General features: G+C 44.3%; 2 protein-coding genes across 2 annotated transcripts; both read left to right on the top strand.

Moving 5' to 3' along the window:
- Positions 1-1,817: 1,817 nt before the first annotated feature.
- Positions 1,818-4,659, top strand: PRR29 (proline rich 29). Its single transcript, XM_053453005.1, has 6 exons — positions 1,818-1,907; positions 2,417-2,507; positions 3,303-3,418; positions 3,541-3,743; positions 3,896-3,966; positions 4,308-4,659. Exons 1-6 carry the CDS (start codon positions 1,818-1,820, stop codon positions 4,337-4,339), a joined length of 603 nt encoding a protein of 200 aa, XP_053308980.1. The 3' UTR covers positions 4,340-4,659.
- A 6,559-nt stretch (positions 4,660-11,218) lies between these two features.
- On the top strand, positions 11,219-15,887 carry LOC128471143 (translational activator of cytochrome c oxidase 1). The gene is made up of 6 exons (XM_053453010.1): positions 11,219-11,291; positions 11,457-11,737; positions 12,436-12,542; positions 12,731-12,864; positions 14,812-14,989; positions 15,608-15,887. The coding sequence occupies exons 2-6, from the start codon at positions 11,488-11,490 to the stop codon at positions 15,806-15,808; spliced, it is 870 nt and encodes a 289-aa protein (XP_053308985.1). The 5' UTR covers positions 11,219-11,291; positions 11,457-11,487; the 3' UTR covers positions 15,809-15,887.
- The last annotated feature ends 1,718 nt before the right edge of the window (positions 15,888-17,605 follow it).

Below are 17,605 nucleotides of genomic sequence, written 5' to 3'. Positions count from 1 at the left end.
TAGAATTATTATTTTTTTGTGTACAATAGTGGGTTTTATCTACATCTTCTAATCTACTACATTAATGATATAATAATGTAATAATGTATATAAAATATTAACATGGGGAGGGATGCCAGCTTTCAGCCTACGGTCCAAGTCTAACCAATTGGTTCAAGTAACATCATAACTCCCAGGTGTGCTGGATTTCACAGGACAGTCCTGAATTTCGGGCACTGGCCCGCGTAGCTGGCCCGCTTTTGCCAGTAATGGGGATCATGGGCCAGTTAGTTGGGGAATCTTCTGATCCACTCTGACCGACGTGGGAAGCACAGATCTCCATTGCGGCTCCCGCTTCAGGTAAAGCGAATGGGTGGTCTCATCTCAACCAGACCCCTTCCCGCTCCACCTGTGCCTCATCCCCACCTATATACATACATCTCTAGTTTATTTATGTCCATATCTGGGAACTCTCTGGGTTTTGCTCGGAGACTTCGGGTGAAGCACCGCTTCTCGGGGTCTTTGGGTCACTGCATGGAAACCACGGGTCACTCCGGGGGGGCTCGGGAGCCAAAGAGTTCCCAGGTGTGTTTATGTCAGAGCGCCGAGCAAAATAAAGCCGTGTTGCTTGTGTTGCCCAGCAGGTTGTGTAACTCTCCAAGTGCAGGTAAATAATGTGAATTACTTGTAAGTGCGACGGATACACTTTCCAGCGGCGGGTAAATATTTACGCAGCAGAACTCTTAGCGGGATCCATCGCTGCGTTATATACACAGCAACAAGCTTGTTAGCCACAAACAACCCCTCTAGGAAATAAAATCCAATTGGTCAAGGAACCCACCTGCAGGGGCTAACTAGGAACCACAGGGCCAGAGCCGGCCTTAAGTGTTCTAGTGCCCTGTGCGGACTACTCCTCTGGCGCCCCCTTCTCACTACCCCCCACCGCCCCTTCACACTACCCCCTCGCCCCTTCTCACTATCCCCCCCACAGGTCGCACACCCGTAAGGCCGGCCCTGCACAGGGCCCCCTAACTTCACCAAGTAGCATGTCCCACAGTGCCGACTTTGCCCCCCAAACAGTTTTTCTGTGCCACCTTAGCCCCACAGACATCTTGTCTGTGACATCTTTGTCCACAAAAATGCTTGCCTACGTCACCCGCCGCTGGTAGCTTTTAAAGGGGCCGTCGCAGTTGCGGCCGCCATGATTGTTGCGCCCCTGCCCACCCGATGGACGCACGTCATTGCTCTTATTGGCTGCCGTTTTGAGTGATTGAAACGAGAAGGGCGAATGATTGACCTCTCTGTAAACCAATCAATTAAATGAACTTTTAAAATTGCTTTGAATTCATTAAAGAACCAGAATAATATAAATCTAAATACATAATATTGTTAAATTGGTGAAATAGATCCCTGAAAGTGTGTTGTTACTAAAAACATATTGTATCATTTATCTAATAACATTTCTTTAAAAAACATGCGCAAATATTTACTTTTGAAGATAATAAAACTCTACTACACAATTTTTATCCAAATCATATTAATTAGATTTTTTTTTAAGAAAATAATGCAAAATTTAATAATTTCACATGTTTTGCTTTTATACAAGACCCGGGAACGCAGTCTGTGTGTTAAAAGTATATGTTCCAGACTTTAGCTGGACAATAGATTGTGTACAAACTGTTGCCATAGCAACCTCTCCTAGAACCGGCCAAGCCTCTCTGCATTAGACTTCTGTCTCTCTATTAGAGTGCTGTTCACAGCTTGTTGACTTAAGTCGGCGTCGCCACCACAACTCCTCGCCCTGTTTTCCGAGGGAGACGGTTTAATTTTTTCGCATGATGTCTCAGGGATGGGATGCAGACAACACTTGGAACAATGACCCATCATGGCAGAATAACTACTCGGGGGTTCAGATCATTCCATCCATGGTGAGTACGGCCATATCTGGGAGCTCTGAGGGTTTGCCCCGGAGTCTCAGGGTTTTTGCCCCAATCTCAGGGTGAAGGGGCATATTCTCCGGGTCTCAATCGGTGCTTTTCCCCCCAGTATGTTATGGTTGATATCCCTGCTTGAATACAGGTGTCCCATTTAATCTTTTTATAATGACAAGTCAAGGTTCCCATGACGACCGGTATTAGATAGAGTCCTCACAACAGGCTATTAAAGGGTTAATATTTCAAGAGTCCCCGGGGCAGCTCATCTTAAAAGTTTCCAGTTACATGTATAGCGTTAACAGTAAATACCACCAGAGGGGTAACCCCCCGCACTTTCTTTAAGGCACACCTGGTGCCAGGTGAGGAACTATGGAGGCTGCCCAAACCTTGGGGTATAGAGTAGGGGGTATCCACTGCTGATAGTATGTGTGTGAATTGTCATAAGCAGGTACTTATGATCTATATGGCTTTATTATTATACGGTTACTGGAATCCGCTTTCAGGTTCCTCAGCAGCCAACGATAATACAACAGATTCCTGCAGAGGCCATTCATCCTCCGTCTTACCCAATCAGGCACGGTCGCGCTAAGGAAGGTACAGGTTTATTATCCTTTTATTTAAAATTACAGCCTGCACTGCTTTATGTAACCATGACAATCACCCAAATCTGTTATTTTCCAGGGCCAGTGAGGCTCATGGGCCAATTGGGGAGATATTAAAATGGAGTTCCTCCTATCACTCCATATAACTTCTCCCTAAATTCATACCTGAGGACTCTCCAGGTGGAGTGCCGCTCCTCCAGGTCACCACGGAGAAACTTCTCCCCCTCCAATCACGGCCACTTTCACTGCGTGTTGGGCTTGCCCCACACGCAACGTCAACAGGACTGCCCACTGACATTGGCAGGACCTCCCACTGACATTGACAGGACTGCCCACTGACATCAACAGGACTGCTCACTGACATTGACAGGACTACCCACTGATGCCAGCAGGACCTCCCACTGAAATTGACAGCACCTCCCACTGCCATCAGCGGGACCGCCTACCTGCATCCCGAAAAGTGAGGGCTCTTGGAAACTAGAGCCTTGAAGGTTCCAGGTTTTCTAACATCTCCTCAAATTAATCCATATCACCATGCCTATAACATCTCCTATTACCCCTTTAACCTCGCCCTATAATGTCTTCACATACGCTTACCCTATATAATAATCTCCACCCAGGGATAGGCCAAGTTTCCGCGGCAAGGTTTGTGAGGTCACTAGAACATCATTAATTTGTCCACCATAGACCTCAGTAAATGTCCACCATGAGCGATGTTGGTGCCGATCCCGACCTATAACTGCTCCATGTCTGCTGCTGACTCATCCATTCTTTTTTACTCCTGTAGACTTAATCGAGCTGATGATGATTCAGAACGCACAGATGCACCAGGTTATCATGAGCAATATGACAATGTCAGCGATGTCGAGTTTTGGATACGGACCAACCCAACCTTCACCCGCGGTATGTAGAAGAAGCGGGTCTCCTGAGATAATAGCTGTGAGAGTAGGAACCATCTTGCCAAGTAGGCTCTAGAGTATTCCCACTACTCTCAAGATAATATCTTTTTATTTTTTGTTCTCTAGCCCCAGCAGCCCAGTATCATCCCAATAGCTCTGGAGGAAGAGGAGCCTGTAGTGTATCATCATCATTATGACACGTATCCCACAAACTACCCATCGTACCCCGTGTATCCAGCCTGGCGACCACAGGGACCCATCCAGGCCCGGGAGCCAACAGTGAGACACATCGAGATGCCGCCCAGCTCACCATTACATGCTGGAGACCAGTGAGGGTTTTTTCTTTCCCTCTCACTCTCTCTCTCATTCATTTCAAGTCTGGGGTCAACTAGAAGGTCCTTTATCACTCCTGAGTTCCAATGGTTCCAAGTTTAAGGCCGTCAGGTCCTCTTTTATCATGAACTATTATGTGTCTCCACAGACGGGCTGTGCCACCGCCTCCTCCTTTGAGTGCCACTGGCACAGTGGGTGCTGATGTGCCTCCAGCTTCAGGTAAAGAAGGTTTTGAAGGTTTCCCATCCTGCTAAAGCATCACAAAGAAAGTGGTTACAACAACCTCCCTGTTGATGACCAGGCCGTTCCCATCTGTGACAGCACTGACACCCCAGGACTAATTGATCAGTGTAAATGAGACCTGCAGGCATACCAAGGAACTTCCCAGAGTAGCTTCTGGTGGAGTGGCTTCATATAAGGGTGGGAGAGAGAGCCTCTAGTGGGTGGCAACTGGGCAGGGACCAGAGAAATGTGGGCAGGGAGTAGGTAGACCACGTCCTGGGAGAGACTGAATACATACTATCTGAAATCCCGCTTCTCTGTGCTATCTTATCTTTTAGAATACTACGACCTGGCAGATGCGAGATTGTAAAGGAGAAAAGGACCAATTTAAAGACATTTTAAGGAGAAAACCTTATGTGTAGAACTTTGAGGGGAGTCTCAGATGGAGCTGGAGATTTCACTCAAAACAACGGGTGTCTCAGGAATATTTTTCCCTGTTACATGTATCTTTTTGTAATGAGTAGAAGTGTCACAAATGGTGCAATGTACCTACTATACTCATGTGCCGATCTCCATAAAGCTGCCTAGATATATTCAGTGTCTACATAGAAGTATACTTGTTGACAGAGCTGTGTAAGATTATTTGAAGTGGATAAAATATAACCATAGGGCTTCCAGAATTACAAGAAATGTATAGCTCAAGAGAAACCCTGAAGTATATGTGTAAGTATGCATGTGTTAGCATGGGTGTTTATGTGTAAATGTTTTTAGCATGTGTTGGTGTGAGAACGTGTTAAATGTGTGCAGTATATATGTTACCGAGGGGGACGATGGGGCCTCTTGACTTTACCTGCCCCCCCAGGCCAAAAAGGCTCCAGCCCCCCCTTGCCACTTGATCTATACCTGTCACATATTTTGTCACCAGAATTCAGTTTTTTAAGTTCTACTAAGATTTTTTGAATCCGTTTTACTTCAGCTCATCTGTTTGTTTCCTAGAGGACAGTTTAAGGTTACGGCTCAATCTGTGCCAAATATCATATATATATAAAATAATCATATAATATTTTTTTGCCAGATTTCGTGCTTTCTCAGGGAATGTTTTATTCTAAGCTTGTAGTCGTGGGACTCAAGGACAGGGCACATAGCACTATATTCATTGTTTTAGAGTTTATTTTATCTCCCAAAGTATATTTCCTGATTAATTTAAACAGCACCTTACAAGGAATAATGTTATATTATAAAGCCCAGGAATCCATTATTAGAGTAAATTAACTATGGGGTGGGGCTTGGACACTGTCGGCAGCATCTAATGATTAATGTAATTATGTTTTTGTTATTATAGTTATTAATGCTGCTGTAAGTTTTATTAAATATTTACATTGTTTTCCATTTCCCCCGGTTTTAGCTTTTTTTTGCGTTGCAGTAAAACTCTCTGGAGTATAAATGCAGTAATACGGTGCTCATCAAGGATATTGATCAGAATATCTCACTACTGGTCTTCATGTAGTCACCAAAAGGAAAGGTCTTCTGCTTCTCCTCAAATGATTGTTTTTTTTAACTTGATGACCACCAAGAGGTCATCTCAGAAGATTAAACCAAAGTCTTCTTTTGGACCGAGTTAAGACACTTCATTTTAGTTGGTCCGGTACAAAGAATATATCAGTAATATATCAGTATCGTCTTATTAGTTAAAACCCAGCTTTACGCGCTTTCTGGAACATAAGATAACATAACTTAACATAAAGAAAAAAAAAATACATGAGACGGGTTCTGAGATGTTGTCCAGTTTTTATTCAGGGGAAGTGTTGTTCTTACGCTGCTGTTAATCCAAAAGAAGGCAAAAAAACCCCAGTTTGTGCCTTTTTCCAATTTTGCAACAAACTGGGGGAAAAAATTCCTTCTTCACCCCAGAATGGCGGTCGGATTTCTCCTTGGATGAAGAAGCTGTTTCTTCTGAGATGTTACTTGAGAACAGATGTTACATTCTTCCCCCGTCCAGATCTTGATCTTCTTTACTGATCTGCTTCGGTCGCTCCGCTAAAATAAATAAAACGGGAAACGTTTAATACTTTGCGCTCGGAATTTTCCTGCATCCCCATCGTCTATAAATCTGTAGAAACTACAACTGCCTGAGTTGGGCCGGCTGAGTTGGCTAATAATGCGCAAATTCTCTTCATTAAAGTCAATTAAAGTCGTTAATTCACTGAAAACCAACTCTGTGTCTGGATTCAACTCGACTTCTCACGGGGGGCAAGTTGGCCAATAACTCAATTCATCTATAGAGCTGCCCAACTCGGCTTCACTCCATCGCCCTCCCCCGACTCAACGGCAATTTTATGAATAAAAAAGAAATATAATGCATGGATTCCCGCGCTTACCTGCGCCCTTCCTCCATGCGGATGATCTCTGGAGGCTCCTCGGTCTTTGATTTGCAGCACAGCTGTGAAAAATAATTCATATTTAGATTAATTCATCTTCATGGCTATTTTTCTTTTGACCAAAACATAACGCTTTGGACACAGACTGTGCAGCGTCACAGCGGGAGGCCACGGATTGGGTTATAAATATATACAAATTATCCAATCAAATAAAATGTGCACCGGGTGTTTTAGGCGATGCATCCACCATGTGCTTGTGGCCCCTTTATTCCCCCCCGATGACTATAAATTGGGATGGTTGTATATCTGTTAATCTGTACCAGAAATAGACTCAAAAACTGCCCCGCCAGCATTATGTGCAAAATTTACTACGAGGAACCGGGGGCATCAGAACCTACGCCAGAATTATTTGGGATTCTTCTACCCCTTGTGTCAATGTGTTATGACCCCCCTTCCCGATATATAAAACATAATCACAATTACCTTTCTCACCAACAGGGAGATCCCACCGATCACCAAACCGGCAATGCCGATGGAAATCTCCTTAGCGAGGTGCCGCCTAAAGAAACCGGGATTATCCTAGAAAAACAGATAAAAAAACCCAACATTTTAATAAAAACTAAAACACTTTACATCGTTGGGGAATTAAAAATTCTATCGAGATACCGGAAAATCTCCAGTGTAATTATGTGACTTCCCTTTAAACATGCGCTTTTTCATGGGAAAAAAAAGTCATAACATATAAAATGTTTCAATAATATTAAATATTAATGTGATCGGACAGAAGTCTTAGTAATTACTGTCTAATAAACTCGGGTAAATTTATCTAAAGGGTTAAAGCAGAGATGTCACTTTTCTCCGTTTCACTCATCAATGTCGAGGTGACATAAAACTTCTGGCAAAGCACCGCCCCAACCACACCCCTAACCCCACCCCAACCACACCCCATAGCCCCACCCCTTAAACAAAAATATCCCTCTATAGGTTATTCGTACTCGGGTGCGTGGGTTGGTTCGAGAGCGCCGATGTTCTTCCGCGGTGACGTCGGGTTCGATGTTCCCCTCCTCGCAGGCCGGTGAAGATGTCTCCGGTTCTACACGCAGCGTGTCGGTAGCGTGTCTTCTGTGCTCGGCTAGGGACTGCCTGAACACCTCATCTTCAAATGGATTCCCATGAGGTCCTAGATGAGAAAATCATACAACGTCAGTATATTTAGAGAGTTCCACTTTTGAAACTTCTCATTTCTATGTGTACTTTTTTTCTATTTAAAAGATTGCTAATCATGAGGCGTAGATGATGTCATATATATGAATGGGGACATATGACAGCCGAGTTTTCATGGGGCGATGGGTGAAATACCCCGACTGATTCTCTGCCGCCGGTCACAATGACCCACCACGTCCGTGGCGCAGACACTCACCACAGTGTGAGGCGTTCCCGTAGCAGATGTTGTCGCAGTGGAGGTCCACAGATTCGCTAAAGTTTCCGGTGTCCATCTCAGCCAAGCACAGGCAGCAAACGACGTGAAGAGGCAACACACTACAAAGAGAGAAGATCACACAGAAAACATGAGAATCCACAGAACTCGAACCCACCGAATGACGTTTCCTACAAATAGATCTTTATTAGATCCCGGCGGCCATTTTACCGCAAACCGAGACGGGTCCCGGACCTGACGCAGCTTATAGGGCTGACGCATTTCACCAGAGCCTGAAATATTTTAACTTAAATATTAAATAAATAATAATACTAATTCTAATACTCATAATACTATATATTTACTTTAACATTGGGTGTGAGGCCCGGCAGGGGTAACTAAATATACCCCATAGTTACTGCTAACTGCCCTTTGATTTAAAGAATCGCCGATAAATTGGTTGGCGGTACTTACACTTTTTTCAGTTGAGGTGGAAACATCATTAGAGCCTCTACAGCCGGGAACGGAATCCTGGAGGAGCCCAAATCCCTGCAAAGAAATACACAGAAAGCGTGAAGTGGATGTTTTCCCAATTCCCCCATTTTACCTCCTATAAGATAAATAACCCTATGTGGGGCGTTTATTGGGTGTCGTGATATGGGGTGGTATATAGAGTGATATATGGCAGAGATTGGTGAGTGTGGTAGAGCGTGACGTGCGTGGCAGACAATGCTGTGTGCGGCTGAGTGTTCCTGGAGGATCCCAGACCTGCGTCGGCTCCATCTCTAAAACAGTTATAAATCATTTCTTGTTTTTTACAAATCACTCCTCGTACTTACAGATGTTCCAAAGACTTCAGGTGGAAGAGAGATCTATCTGCGAAGTCTTCCAGTGGATTTTGGGCCAACGTCCTGAAAGCAAACAAATAGAAGCCATTATGTACTGCGTGCGAGAACCTGATACATTCTATCAATACCATCAATGCCCTCCCCGTCTTAAAGCTGCTGCTCCATCTACACTTTTGTATCTAAATTTAACATTAAAACTATCATTCCTCGCTCTGCTGAATTCCCAAACCCTTCCCCCAAAATACAAGCCTTAAATACGTCAGCGTAGCCCACGTGGGCCGTGATACTTACACATAAGTCAAGAACTGGAGATGGTGCCAAGTCTGGAAGGTGCCAATCTGGATATTGGTGATGGCATTTCCAGAGAGATCCCTGTATAGAGAAGGAGAGATTTTGTTGTCAGGTTTTAAAAGTGATGCTATCACCATAGCAACCAATGTATTGTTCTTGCAGAAAGGAACATTCCATTGGTTGCTAAGGCAACTCCTCCACTGTTAGCACTCTCTGCAGATTGCACGTAATCTTCAGCGTGCTCAGAGGGACGCATACATTTTACACATCTAACTAAACATGACTTACAGATGGCGAAGAAACGAGACCGGATGGAAGACACGCGGGTCGATCCTGTTGATCTCATTGCAGGACAGGTCCCTGTCAGAGGAAAAAACGGCGTTAATAACGGCAGCAAAATTACAATTAACACGAGCCGTGGGGGGGGGGATTTATATAAATGAAGGAAAGGAGAAGAAGCAATTCTAGGGGTTCTTATCCTTTAAACAAAAACCTTAACTTACAGGACTTTCAGCAGCTGGAGTCCTTCGAAGGCGTCCACGTGGATTTCTTCCAAGAGGTTGTTCTTCAGGATTCTTAAAAAAACAAAGAGGGGAATTAATATCTTCATCGATATAATGACATCCAATCACAACGCAGATATTTGAAATCTACTCAATGGAATCCCAAAATGTTTAATATTCTGCATTTTTTACATTTTTTCTGAATATAAATGAACTTTTTTTACACGGTAATCCCATAAATTACTCACAAGGTCTCAGTCCAAGGGTAGGAATACCAAGCTCCTTTCTCAATCGAAGCGATCCGGTTGTTTTTGAAGTCACTAAAAGGAGAAAATAAAAGAGTCACTTTTCTGTCGGATCGGATGTATCTTCGTGTTACGTGGTTGAGCTTCAGGACAACTTCTCGTGGTCTGTATTTGGTCTACAATGTCTGCTGTCAATCATCAGCAGTCCCACAAGCAGTCCCAGTTGAGGTTGATGTTCTAGATTAATTGCCCCAGGTGTTACCGACCTGTCCCTCTATGTCATACATTACCCCCCCTCCCCGAGCTTTTCTACCATCTTTTACCCAAACGTATCAGCGTTTCTCCATGTTCCCATACTCACAGAATGTTGAAGGTGGTAATCTCAGACTTCACCACCGGGATCTTCTCCAAGAGAACTTCAGAGCTTCCCACACAGGACAGCACGCGCTCATGGCAGCGGCAATGTGACCCACAGGGAGCTCCACCAGGTGGAAGGGGAGCTGGGCCTGTTGGGGCAACAGAAAATCCAACTGCTCTGCCGCAAGATGTAATGAGCAGCAGCAGAGCAATGGAGGGACATGAACGGATCATGTTCCCAGATGATAAAGAGATTTGGATGTGAGCAATAACTAGTAGTTATCCGAGATCCAATCGCCTACTCGATTCTGAGTAGAATGAGGGACGAAGAGCTCTGCACCTCAGTTTATTCTGCCCAGCCTTTATGATGTCACAATGCATTCTGTGACATCATAATGCATGACATTCCGCAGACTCCACCGAAAGATGCTGTCTCTCCAGCCGGTGATGTAACAATGAATTTAATTCCAAAATGGAACTTTAAAGTAAAAATTATGAAATTATAAAATATTTAGCATGATTACCTCTCATACCCCTACCATTAATAAAAAATACACATCACCGTATTAGCCCAAGAGAAAATGTAGTCTGTAGTCAAAGTTGATAGTTTCAATCATGTTCTAAGTTTAACCAATAAAAGTGACACAACCTCAGGGGCCTCTCGGAATAGAATGTTCAGTACAGGCAGTTATTTGCGGCGTCAATAATACAACTATGACACGGATAATACAAATTATAGCAAGTTTATTGTCATTTATTTACAGGACATCATACAGAAAATTTGAAGAGATCAGATAATATCCTCAACAGGCTCAACCTCCTGGTGCAGTGAGGCAGCTACTAGGGAACTACCGCAAAAAAAAACGGGTGTGTTAGGAGGTGTGCTTATCCAGAAAAGTCCCCCATTGATTGCGGTGGAAGTGCTTTCTTTCATATGATTGGCCGCTTCAAGCAGCTAAGGCTGCCAATAAAATCCAACCACAGAGGGTTAAGATAAAGCGCTTTATATCCGTTTCCTTACCGGCGTACTCTAATACGCTCTGCCCGTTAATTGTGTTCCACGGACATCGCGCTGTCCCTTTAACAGTCTGGCCGCCGTCAGGACACGCCCCCCCGCGTGCCTTCTGTGAATCCCTGGCGCGCGCTGGGGTAAAAGGAGCGAGCAAACAGGCTCCGCCTCTATTTCCTTCACCTCTATTAGAAACGACACAGGGGCTCATGGTGAAGTGGGCGTGCCCCGTGTACCGGAAGTAAAGGGCCACCTTGGTGAGGAAGCTCGTGTGGTATGTAGGGAAGTACGTCTGCATGAGTTGAAGTGCCGGTATAGTTTACTATACGAAGCCTATAGGGGTATGTGGCAGCCAATACTCAGTGAATAGTCTTACTGACACCCTACAGGGGGAGGCACACGTTATGCCCTTCAACACCCTTTAACCCTTTACCCATAGGTGTGGATTCTGCCATGCTGAAAGGGTGACAATGGCTTTAAACAGGATCCTCTGCCTATCCAGAAAACATCTCTGGAGGGCTTCAGTTGGATTTCAGGAACCCCTGGAGATCTGGGCCCACCTGGGCTTATACTCCCCAGGCTCAGATTTCCACAGTTCCCCGGTTTCCTCTGCTGGGCACAATAAGTGGTCCAAGGTGAAGCATATAAAAGGTCCCAAGGATGAGGCGCGGGCGCGGCTATTTGCCAAACTGGCCGTGATGATCAAAGTGGCCGTCAAAGGTAAGAGCAGGTGGTTGTGTGACTTAAACCAGCAGCTGCATTAGTGCATGTAAAAACACATACATGTAAAACACATGACGTTTCCATGTATAATTATAAGGATGACCCCTGAGTGAAGGTGGGTGAGCCAGCTGGTGGCAAGTGCCAAGCAAGGGCCACGATTTTGAGGTGCTGTTCCACAAACATGAATCGCTCTATCAGATATTACAAGCAAATAAACCTTAACAGGTGTTTTTGTTTCATCTGAGGGTTTAAGCATCATAAGAAGCATCCATGGCAACAACTACCTATAAGAGTCTGTTTGTCATGTGACAGTTATAGAGCCTTGCAAATATATGTATATAAATAATACAAAATTTGACATTATTAGAGAGAAAATTCTTTCTAGGAGGGGTTTGGTATTGAACAGTGCGATATGTCTCTAATGCTCCATTTAGTTACAAACATGATTGATTTTAACAGTTATTATTATTATCATCCTTTATGAAGTGCTAACATACTACACGGTGCTGTACAATCTAAAGATGGGGTAGTTAACATATACAGCATGAGTTGAGGACCCTCTCTCTTCTAGCACTGAGCTGATTTCGTATACCGATGCTTGAGGAGTCCAGCTTTCTATAAACCAAGATAGTATATGTGCCTTCTGTATGTATTTGCTTAGTTCACTTATGGCTAACATAGTTCTTTTCTTGCAGAAGGAGGACCGAACCCGGACCTGAATGTCAATTTGGCGCAGCTGATCGAGCAATGTCGGCAACGAAACATGCCAAAGAGTTCCATCGACAATGCCATCAAAGGGGCGGTGAGTTTTTACCGTCGACCCTACACTTCTGCTTCTACAACTCACCGTAAACATGTTAAGCTTGATGTTGGACTATAAAAGAGACACCAATGGAATAGATACACTGGATTTGTTCTGTGTTCTCGGTGAAGAGCTGCTAGGGTTTGATGTATGGCGCGTGTCGTGTGATTATGAGTTATCTCTTCTAGGATAAGTCGAAGCCCACGTCTTACGCACTGTATGAGGGGAGAGGACCCGGTGGCTCCTCACTGCTCATTGAGGCTCTCACAGACAACAACAAGCGGTCATATGCAGAACTCAAGCTTATCATGGCAAGGAATGGGTAAGTGACCTTAGTAGGGCTGCAACAACTAATCGATAAAATCGATAATAATCGATAATGAAATTCGTTGGCAACGAATTTCATTATCGATTAGTTGAATCGATTATTATCGATTATAAAATGAGGGTTTTTTCAGAGCAAACGCTCTGAAAAATCCCCCTCATTATATAATCCGTTTAGTCTGACTCACCGTCTCACAGCAGCAGCTCCTACTTACTCCCCCTCCCTGTAATCACTGTGACAATTGGCCCCGCCCCTTCCTTCTCCAGGCCAGAACCACATGGCTGTGACACTCATCTAACTGTAAGTATATGTACATATATATATATATATATATATATATATATATATATATATATATATATATATATATATATATATATATATAATGTGTGTGTGTGTATATATATATATGTGTGTGTATATATGTATGTAATATATATATATTTGGGCTACTGAAAGTTAGGGGAGGTGGGGGTTAATTTAGGGGCAGTTATGGTTAGTGGGGTGTTTAGGGTTAATTTAGGGGCAGTTATGGTTAATTGGGTGTTTAGGGTTAATTTAGGGGCAGTTATGTTAATAGGGTGTTTAGGGTTACTTTAGGAGCAGCTGTGGTTAATGGGGTGTTTGGGGTTAATTTGAGGCAGTTGTGGTTAATGGTGTGTTTAGGGTTAATTTAGGGGATGCTGTGGTTGATGGGGTCTTTAGGGTTAAGGGGGTGTTAAGGGTTAATTTAGGGGCAGTTATGGTTAATGGGGAGTTTAGGGTTAATTTAGGGGAATCTAAATCCTGGGGGCAGTGAAGTGACATATCTGGGGGTATAAAGCATATACAGTATATAAGGCATATGTGGGGAGGGCAGTGTGGCATGTCTGGGGAGGACGGAGTGGTGTATCAGGGTGTATAAGGCATATCTGGGGGTAGAGTGGCATATCTGGGGGGTAGAGAAGTGGCATGTCTGGGAGGCAGGGTGGCATGTCTGGGGAGGATGGAGTGGGGTATCAGGGGATATAAGGCGTATCAGGCACAGTGGCAGATGTGGGAGGCAGCGTGGAGTGGCAGATGTGGGAGGTGGCGTGGCATATGTGGGGAGGGCAGGGTGGCATGTCTGGGGAGGATGGAGTGGGGTATCAGGGGATATAAGGCGTATCAGGCACAGTGGCAGATGTGGGAGGCAGCGTGGAGTGGCAGATGTGGGAGGTGGCGTGGCATATGTGGGGAGGGCAGGGTGGCATGTCTGGGGAGGATGGAGTGGTGTTTCAGGGGGTATAAGGCGTATCAGGCACAGTGGCATGTGGGGGGTAGAGTGGAGTGGCAGATGTGGGAGGCAGCGTGGAGTGGCAGATGTGGGAGGCAGCGTGGCGTGGCAGATGTAGGAGGTGGTGTGGTATATATGTGGGAGGCAGCGTGGAGTGCTGTGGTAGGCAGCGTGGCATGTCTGGGAGGCAGCGTAGCAAGCCTGGGCTCAAATGTGCATATATTGGGGGGCTGGTTGGGAAATAAAGACAAGAAATTTATTATCAAAGTTTTTTTATTCTGCTGTTTGTATTTAACATCATTTGTTTAGTAAATTATTTTAAATAAATGAAAAATTTACATTCATTTTTTTATCCGATTAATCGATTAATCGAAAAAATAATCGGCCAACTAATCGATTATTAAAATAATCGTTAATTGCAGCCCTAGACCTTAGGGTTATTCTTTATTAGGATTCTATTATTATTATTCTATTATTAGGATATATTATTAGTCTCTCCAAGCTGTGGACTATTTATATGACGCTGATTGAAAACAAAATCACAAGTCGACTCCATACACTGGTGGATTATGTTTCGCAGTCCCTTCTTTCCAGGGTCATGTCCAGAAAGTTTCTATTGTTGCTTTAATTCATGTTCGCTGGTGAGGAGCAGGTTAACTGAATCATACGCTTGTTTTCTGCCATTTCAGGGGATCAATGTGCGACGGAGCCCGGCACTGTTTTGATAAGAAGGGGGTTGTGACGGTGCAAACTAATGACGGCGAGGGGAACGCCGTGCAGCTGGAACGGGCGCTCGAACTGGCTATAGAAGCAGGAGCTGAGGATGTGCAGGAAACACAAGATGAAGAAGAGAGGGACGTGTACAAGGTGAGAGATATTAGGACGGGAGAAATGTACTTGGTGCGAAAGGAGCGAGCGAGGTTGGATTCGCATCAAACCCAGACCTATAATGCCGTCTCCGATTGTTCATCCTTTGGTTATTATCCTATGGTTTTAATGGGAAAATATACTTGTCACAAAAGTCTCCGTTCTGTCTGAGTTTTTATTATGTATTCCCGTGTTTGACATGAGTCCCTCTAATCCTCTGCTAGTTGTGAGGATAGTCGTTCTATCTTGGAGATAGGAAAGTGGTACCAATGTTGTCATGTGCCGTGCATTGTGCAGCAGAATCACATAAGTATCTATGCTGCGAATGGCATCACGTTTGTTTGTGGCAGCACTCTGTCAGGCCAGGAAAAGTTACACAGGATTTACTGCTTGTACGTCACACTGGGGGAGCAGGGACTGAAGGAGGTTCTCTGCTTCACCTACCAAAAACCTACTTATCACAGATTTCTAGTTACCCAACTAACAGTATAAACGTGTTCCATACACGGGAAAGCAGTAGGAGTTCCTGTTTAATGAAACGAGCAGTTCCTGATTAACGTTTCTCCTCGGACCATTCACTCCTTCGGTTCTTCTTCTATTCTCTTTTTTTTCCCCCAGTATATCTGTGATGTGTCGTCTTTGCGTGACATTCGCTCCAATTTAGTCTCTTTGGGTCTGGTGCCGCTCACCTCTGGACCAGAGTTCCTCCCAAACCTCACTGTGAGACTCTCAGACGCTGACATGGAGCTGGCGTCGCAACTCCTAGAGTTAATCCACAATCAAACAGACGTGATGAGGGTCTATGACAACATTGAGTAGAGCAGCAGAACCCAGAGTGATGTGAATGCCTTCATGATGCCACGTTCTGGAAGGACTGTAACGTCTGGTGGAGTGAGTGTGGGGACCTTCACACATGGAGCCATCTGAGGTACTGGAGAGCTTGCGGTATCTGACAGCGATCAGTGACACCAAGCGGACAGGAATATACTAATCATAGACACCAGCTCAATCCATTTCTAAAAGCATAATGGCGGCGTCCATTGTGAAGACATTTTTTTTGTGTGTAAAAGGATTGCGCTGCCGCAGTGTTTATTCACTAACCTCTGTAAATGTAAACTGGTGGGTAATGCTTACCGCTGGTTTCCTTGTTATCATGCCATGTTTGTACTATCGCCTCTCCTGCCGCTTGCAACTGGTGTATCTTGATTCGAGGAACCTTGGGGGGGGGATTTGTGGGGGATCCTGTTTCTCCTTAAATGGGCCGTCCAATGTCCCTGACGCCCCTTCTAAAGAACAAGGCATGTTTAAATACTCTGTGAGTATCCCTAACCCTTTATGAGTACTTTAATATACATGCTTCTAACAAAAACTACTATTACCTGACGCACAAGAGGCTGCCCTCCGGCATCAGCTGTCCTCATCCTCCACGATCCGGCTGTTCTAGTTCCTGATTGGCTGCTTGAAGCAGCGAATCAATGACAGGGAATTACTCACATTGAGATTAATGGCAGCACTTTCCGCACATGCTCACGGGGTTCTGAAAAGACCCGACAAGCAGCGTTCACCCGTGCTGGAGCTGGCTGTATCCCCTGCCCGCCAAATACGTACGTGGGGGTTTTGCAGAATTCCTTCACGCATTTGCAAATCGGACCACCCTGCTATCACATGCGCTAAAATGCACAGGCTGTGGGGGAGTCTTAACAAAATCCCCCCATCCGCATGCATGAAAAGACCTCCCATCCATTTTAATGGGATCGCTTTTCTGACAATGAATGCTTCCAAGCGGCCAATCGCTGACGTGAATCATAAGAGCACAGAATAGACAGGGATCTGCAGCTTCACCCCCAGTTTCAAATAATGAATATTAAAATACTCTAACGTGTATTAATATTTTAAGTGGCTGGGACACTGGAGTTATCACCTGCATTGTTACATTGATCGCCATAGCCGAGAACACCGTAATTTTGCATTAACAATAAAGAAACGTGTGGCAGTACATGTACGGCGGGAGGCTGATTGATGCATCCAAAGCTCAATAAGCCCATTTTCTATAAGGATACATGTTTTTGGGACAGATAAAAAGATGATTCAAGTTGTATTTTTTTTTTTTGTTTCAAAGCCAAACTTTATTTTATTGGAGACAAAATGTGGTAACAGTTAATAAATCAATGAGCCAGATTCAAGAAGAAAAAATACACAGGATTTATTTATTATTTTTAAACACTGACTTGTCATATAAACAGTGTTCTCTAATTACACTAATGAAAAATAGAAACAAATTCATGCCAAATAAAGATATAGAATTTTGAATTGATTTTGTGTTTGTTTTATTTCTGGCCGCTGAGGGTATAACTATTCTTGGCAGACCAGTTTAAAAGGTGGTCTTAGGGCATTTTGTTAATTGGACTTATCCTGTGGTTACTATGGTGATAAGGCCACTTTTAAAAGTTTTCGCCAAGATTGGCACCGGGCAGAAAGTGGCCTTGCCTTGCCGCTACACGGTGTCTTGTTTGCCCCGGAAAGCTTCACGATAACCATAGAAACCGCCCGTCTCCGCCCATTGTCAATGACAGCTGTCATCGGAAATCCCGCCCACAGCCATGGTAGCGTTCCATA

This window comes from Spea bombifrons, chromosome 13 (assembly GCF_027358695.1).
Source record: "Spea bombifrons isolate aSpeBom1 chromosome 13, aSpeBom1.2.pri, whole genome shotgun sequence".
NCBI classification, from domain to species: domain Eukaryota; kingdom Metazoa; phylum Chordata; class Amphibia; order Anura; family Pelobatidae; genus Spea; species Spea bombifrons.
This window is presented reverse-complemented; position numbering and strand designations above follow the sequence as displayed.

What these genes read in the sequence shown, in the direction of transcription:
- PRR29 (XM_053453005.1), top strand. Translation starts at nt 1,818, where the DNA reads ATGTCTCAGGGATGGGATGCAGACAACACTTGGAACAATGACCCATCA. An exon ending in CCATTACATGCTGGAGACCA is followed by an intron (nt 3,744 to 3,895) that starts GTGAGGGTTTTT and finishes GTGTCTCCACAG; the next exon opens with ACGGGCTGTGCCACCGCCTC. An exon ending in TGATGTGCCTCCAGCTTCAG is followed by an intron (nt 3,967 to 4,307) that starts GTAAAGAAGGTT and finishes CTTATCTTTTAG; the next exon opens with AATACTACGACCTGGCAGAT.
- LOC128471143 (XM_053453010.1), top strand. Translation starts at nt 11,488, where the DNA reads ATGGCTTTAAACAGGATCCTCTGCCTATCCAGAAAACATCTCTGGAGG. An exon ending in GATCAAAGTGGCCGTCAAAG is followed by an intron (nt 11,738 to 12,435) that starts GTAAGAGCAGGT and finishes CTTTTCTTGCAG; the next exon opens with AAGGAGGACCGAACCCGGAC. An exon ending in CTTATCATGGCAAGGAATGG is followed by an intron (nt 12,865 to 14,811) that starts GTAAGTGACCTT and finishes CTGCCATTTCAG; the next exon opens with GGGATCAATGTGCGACGGAG.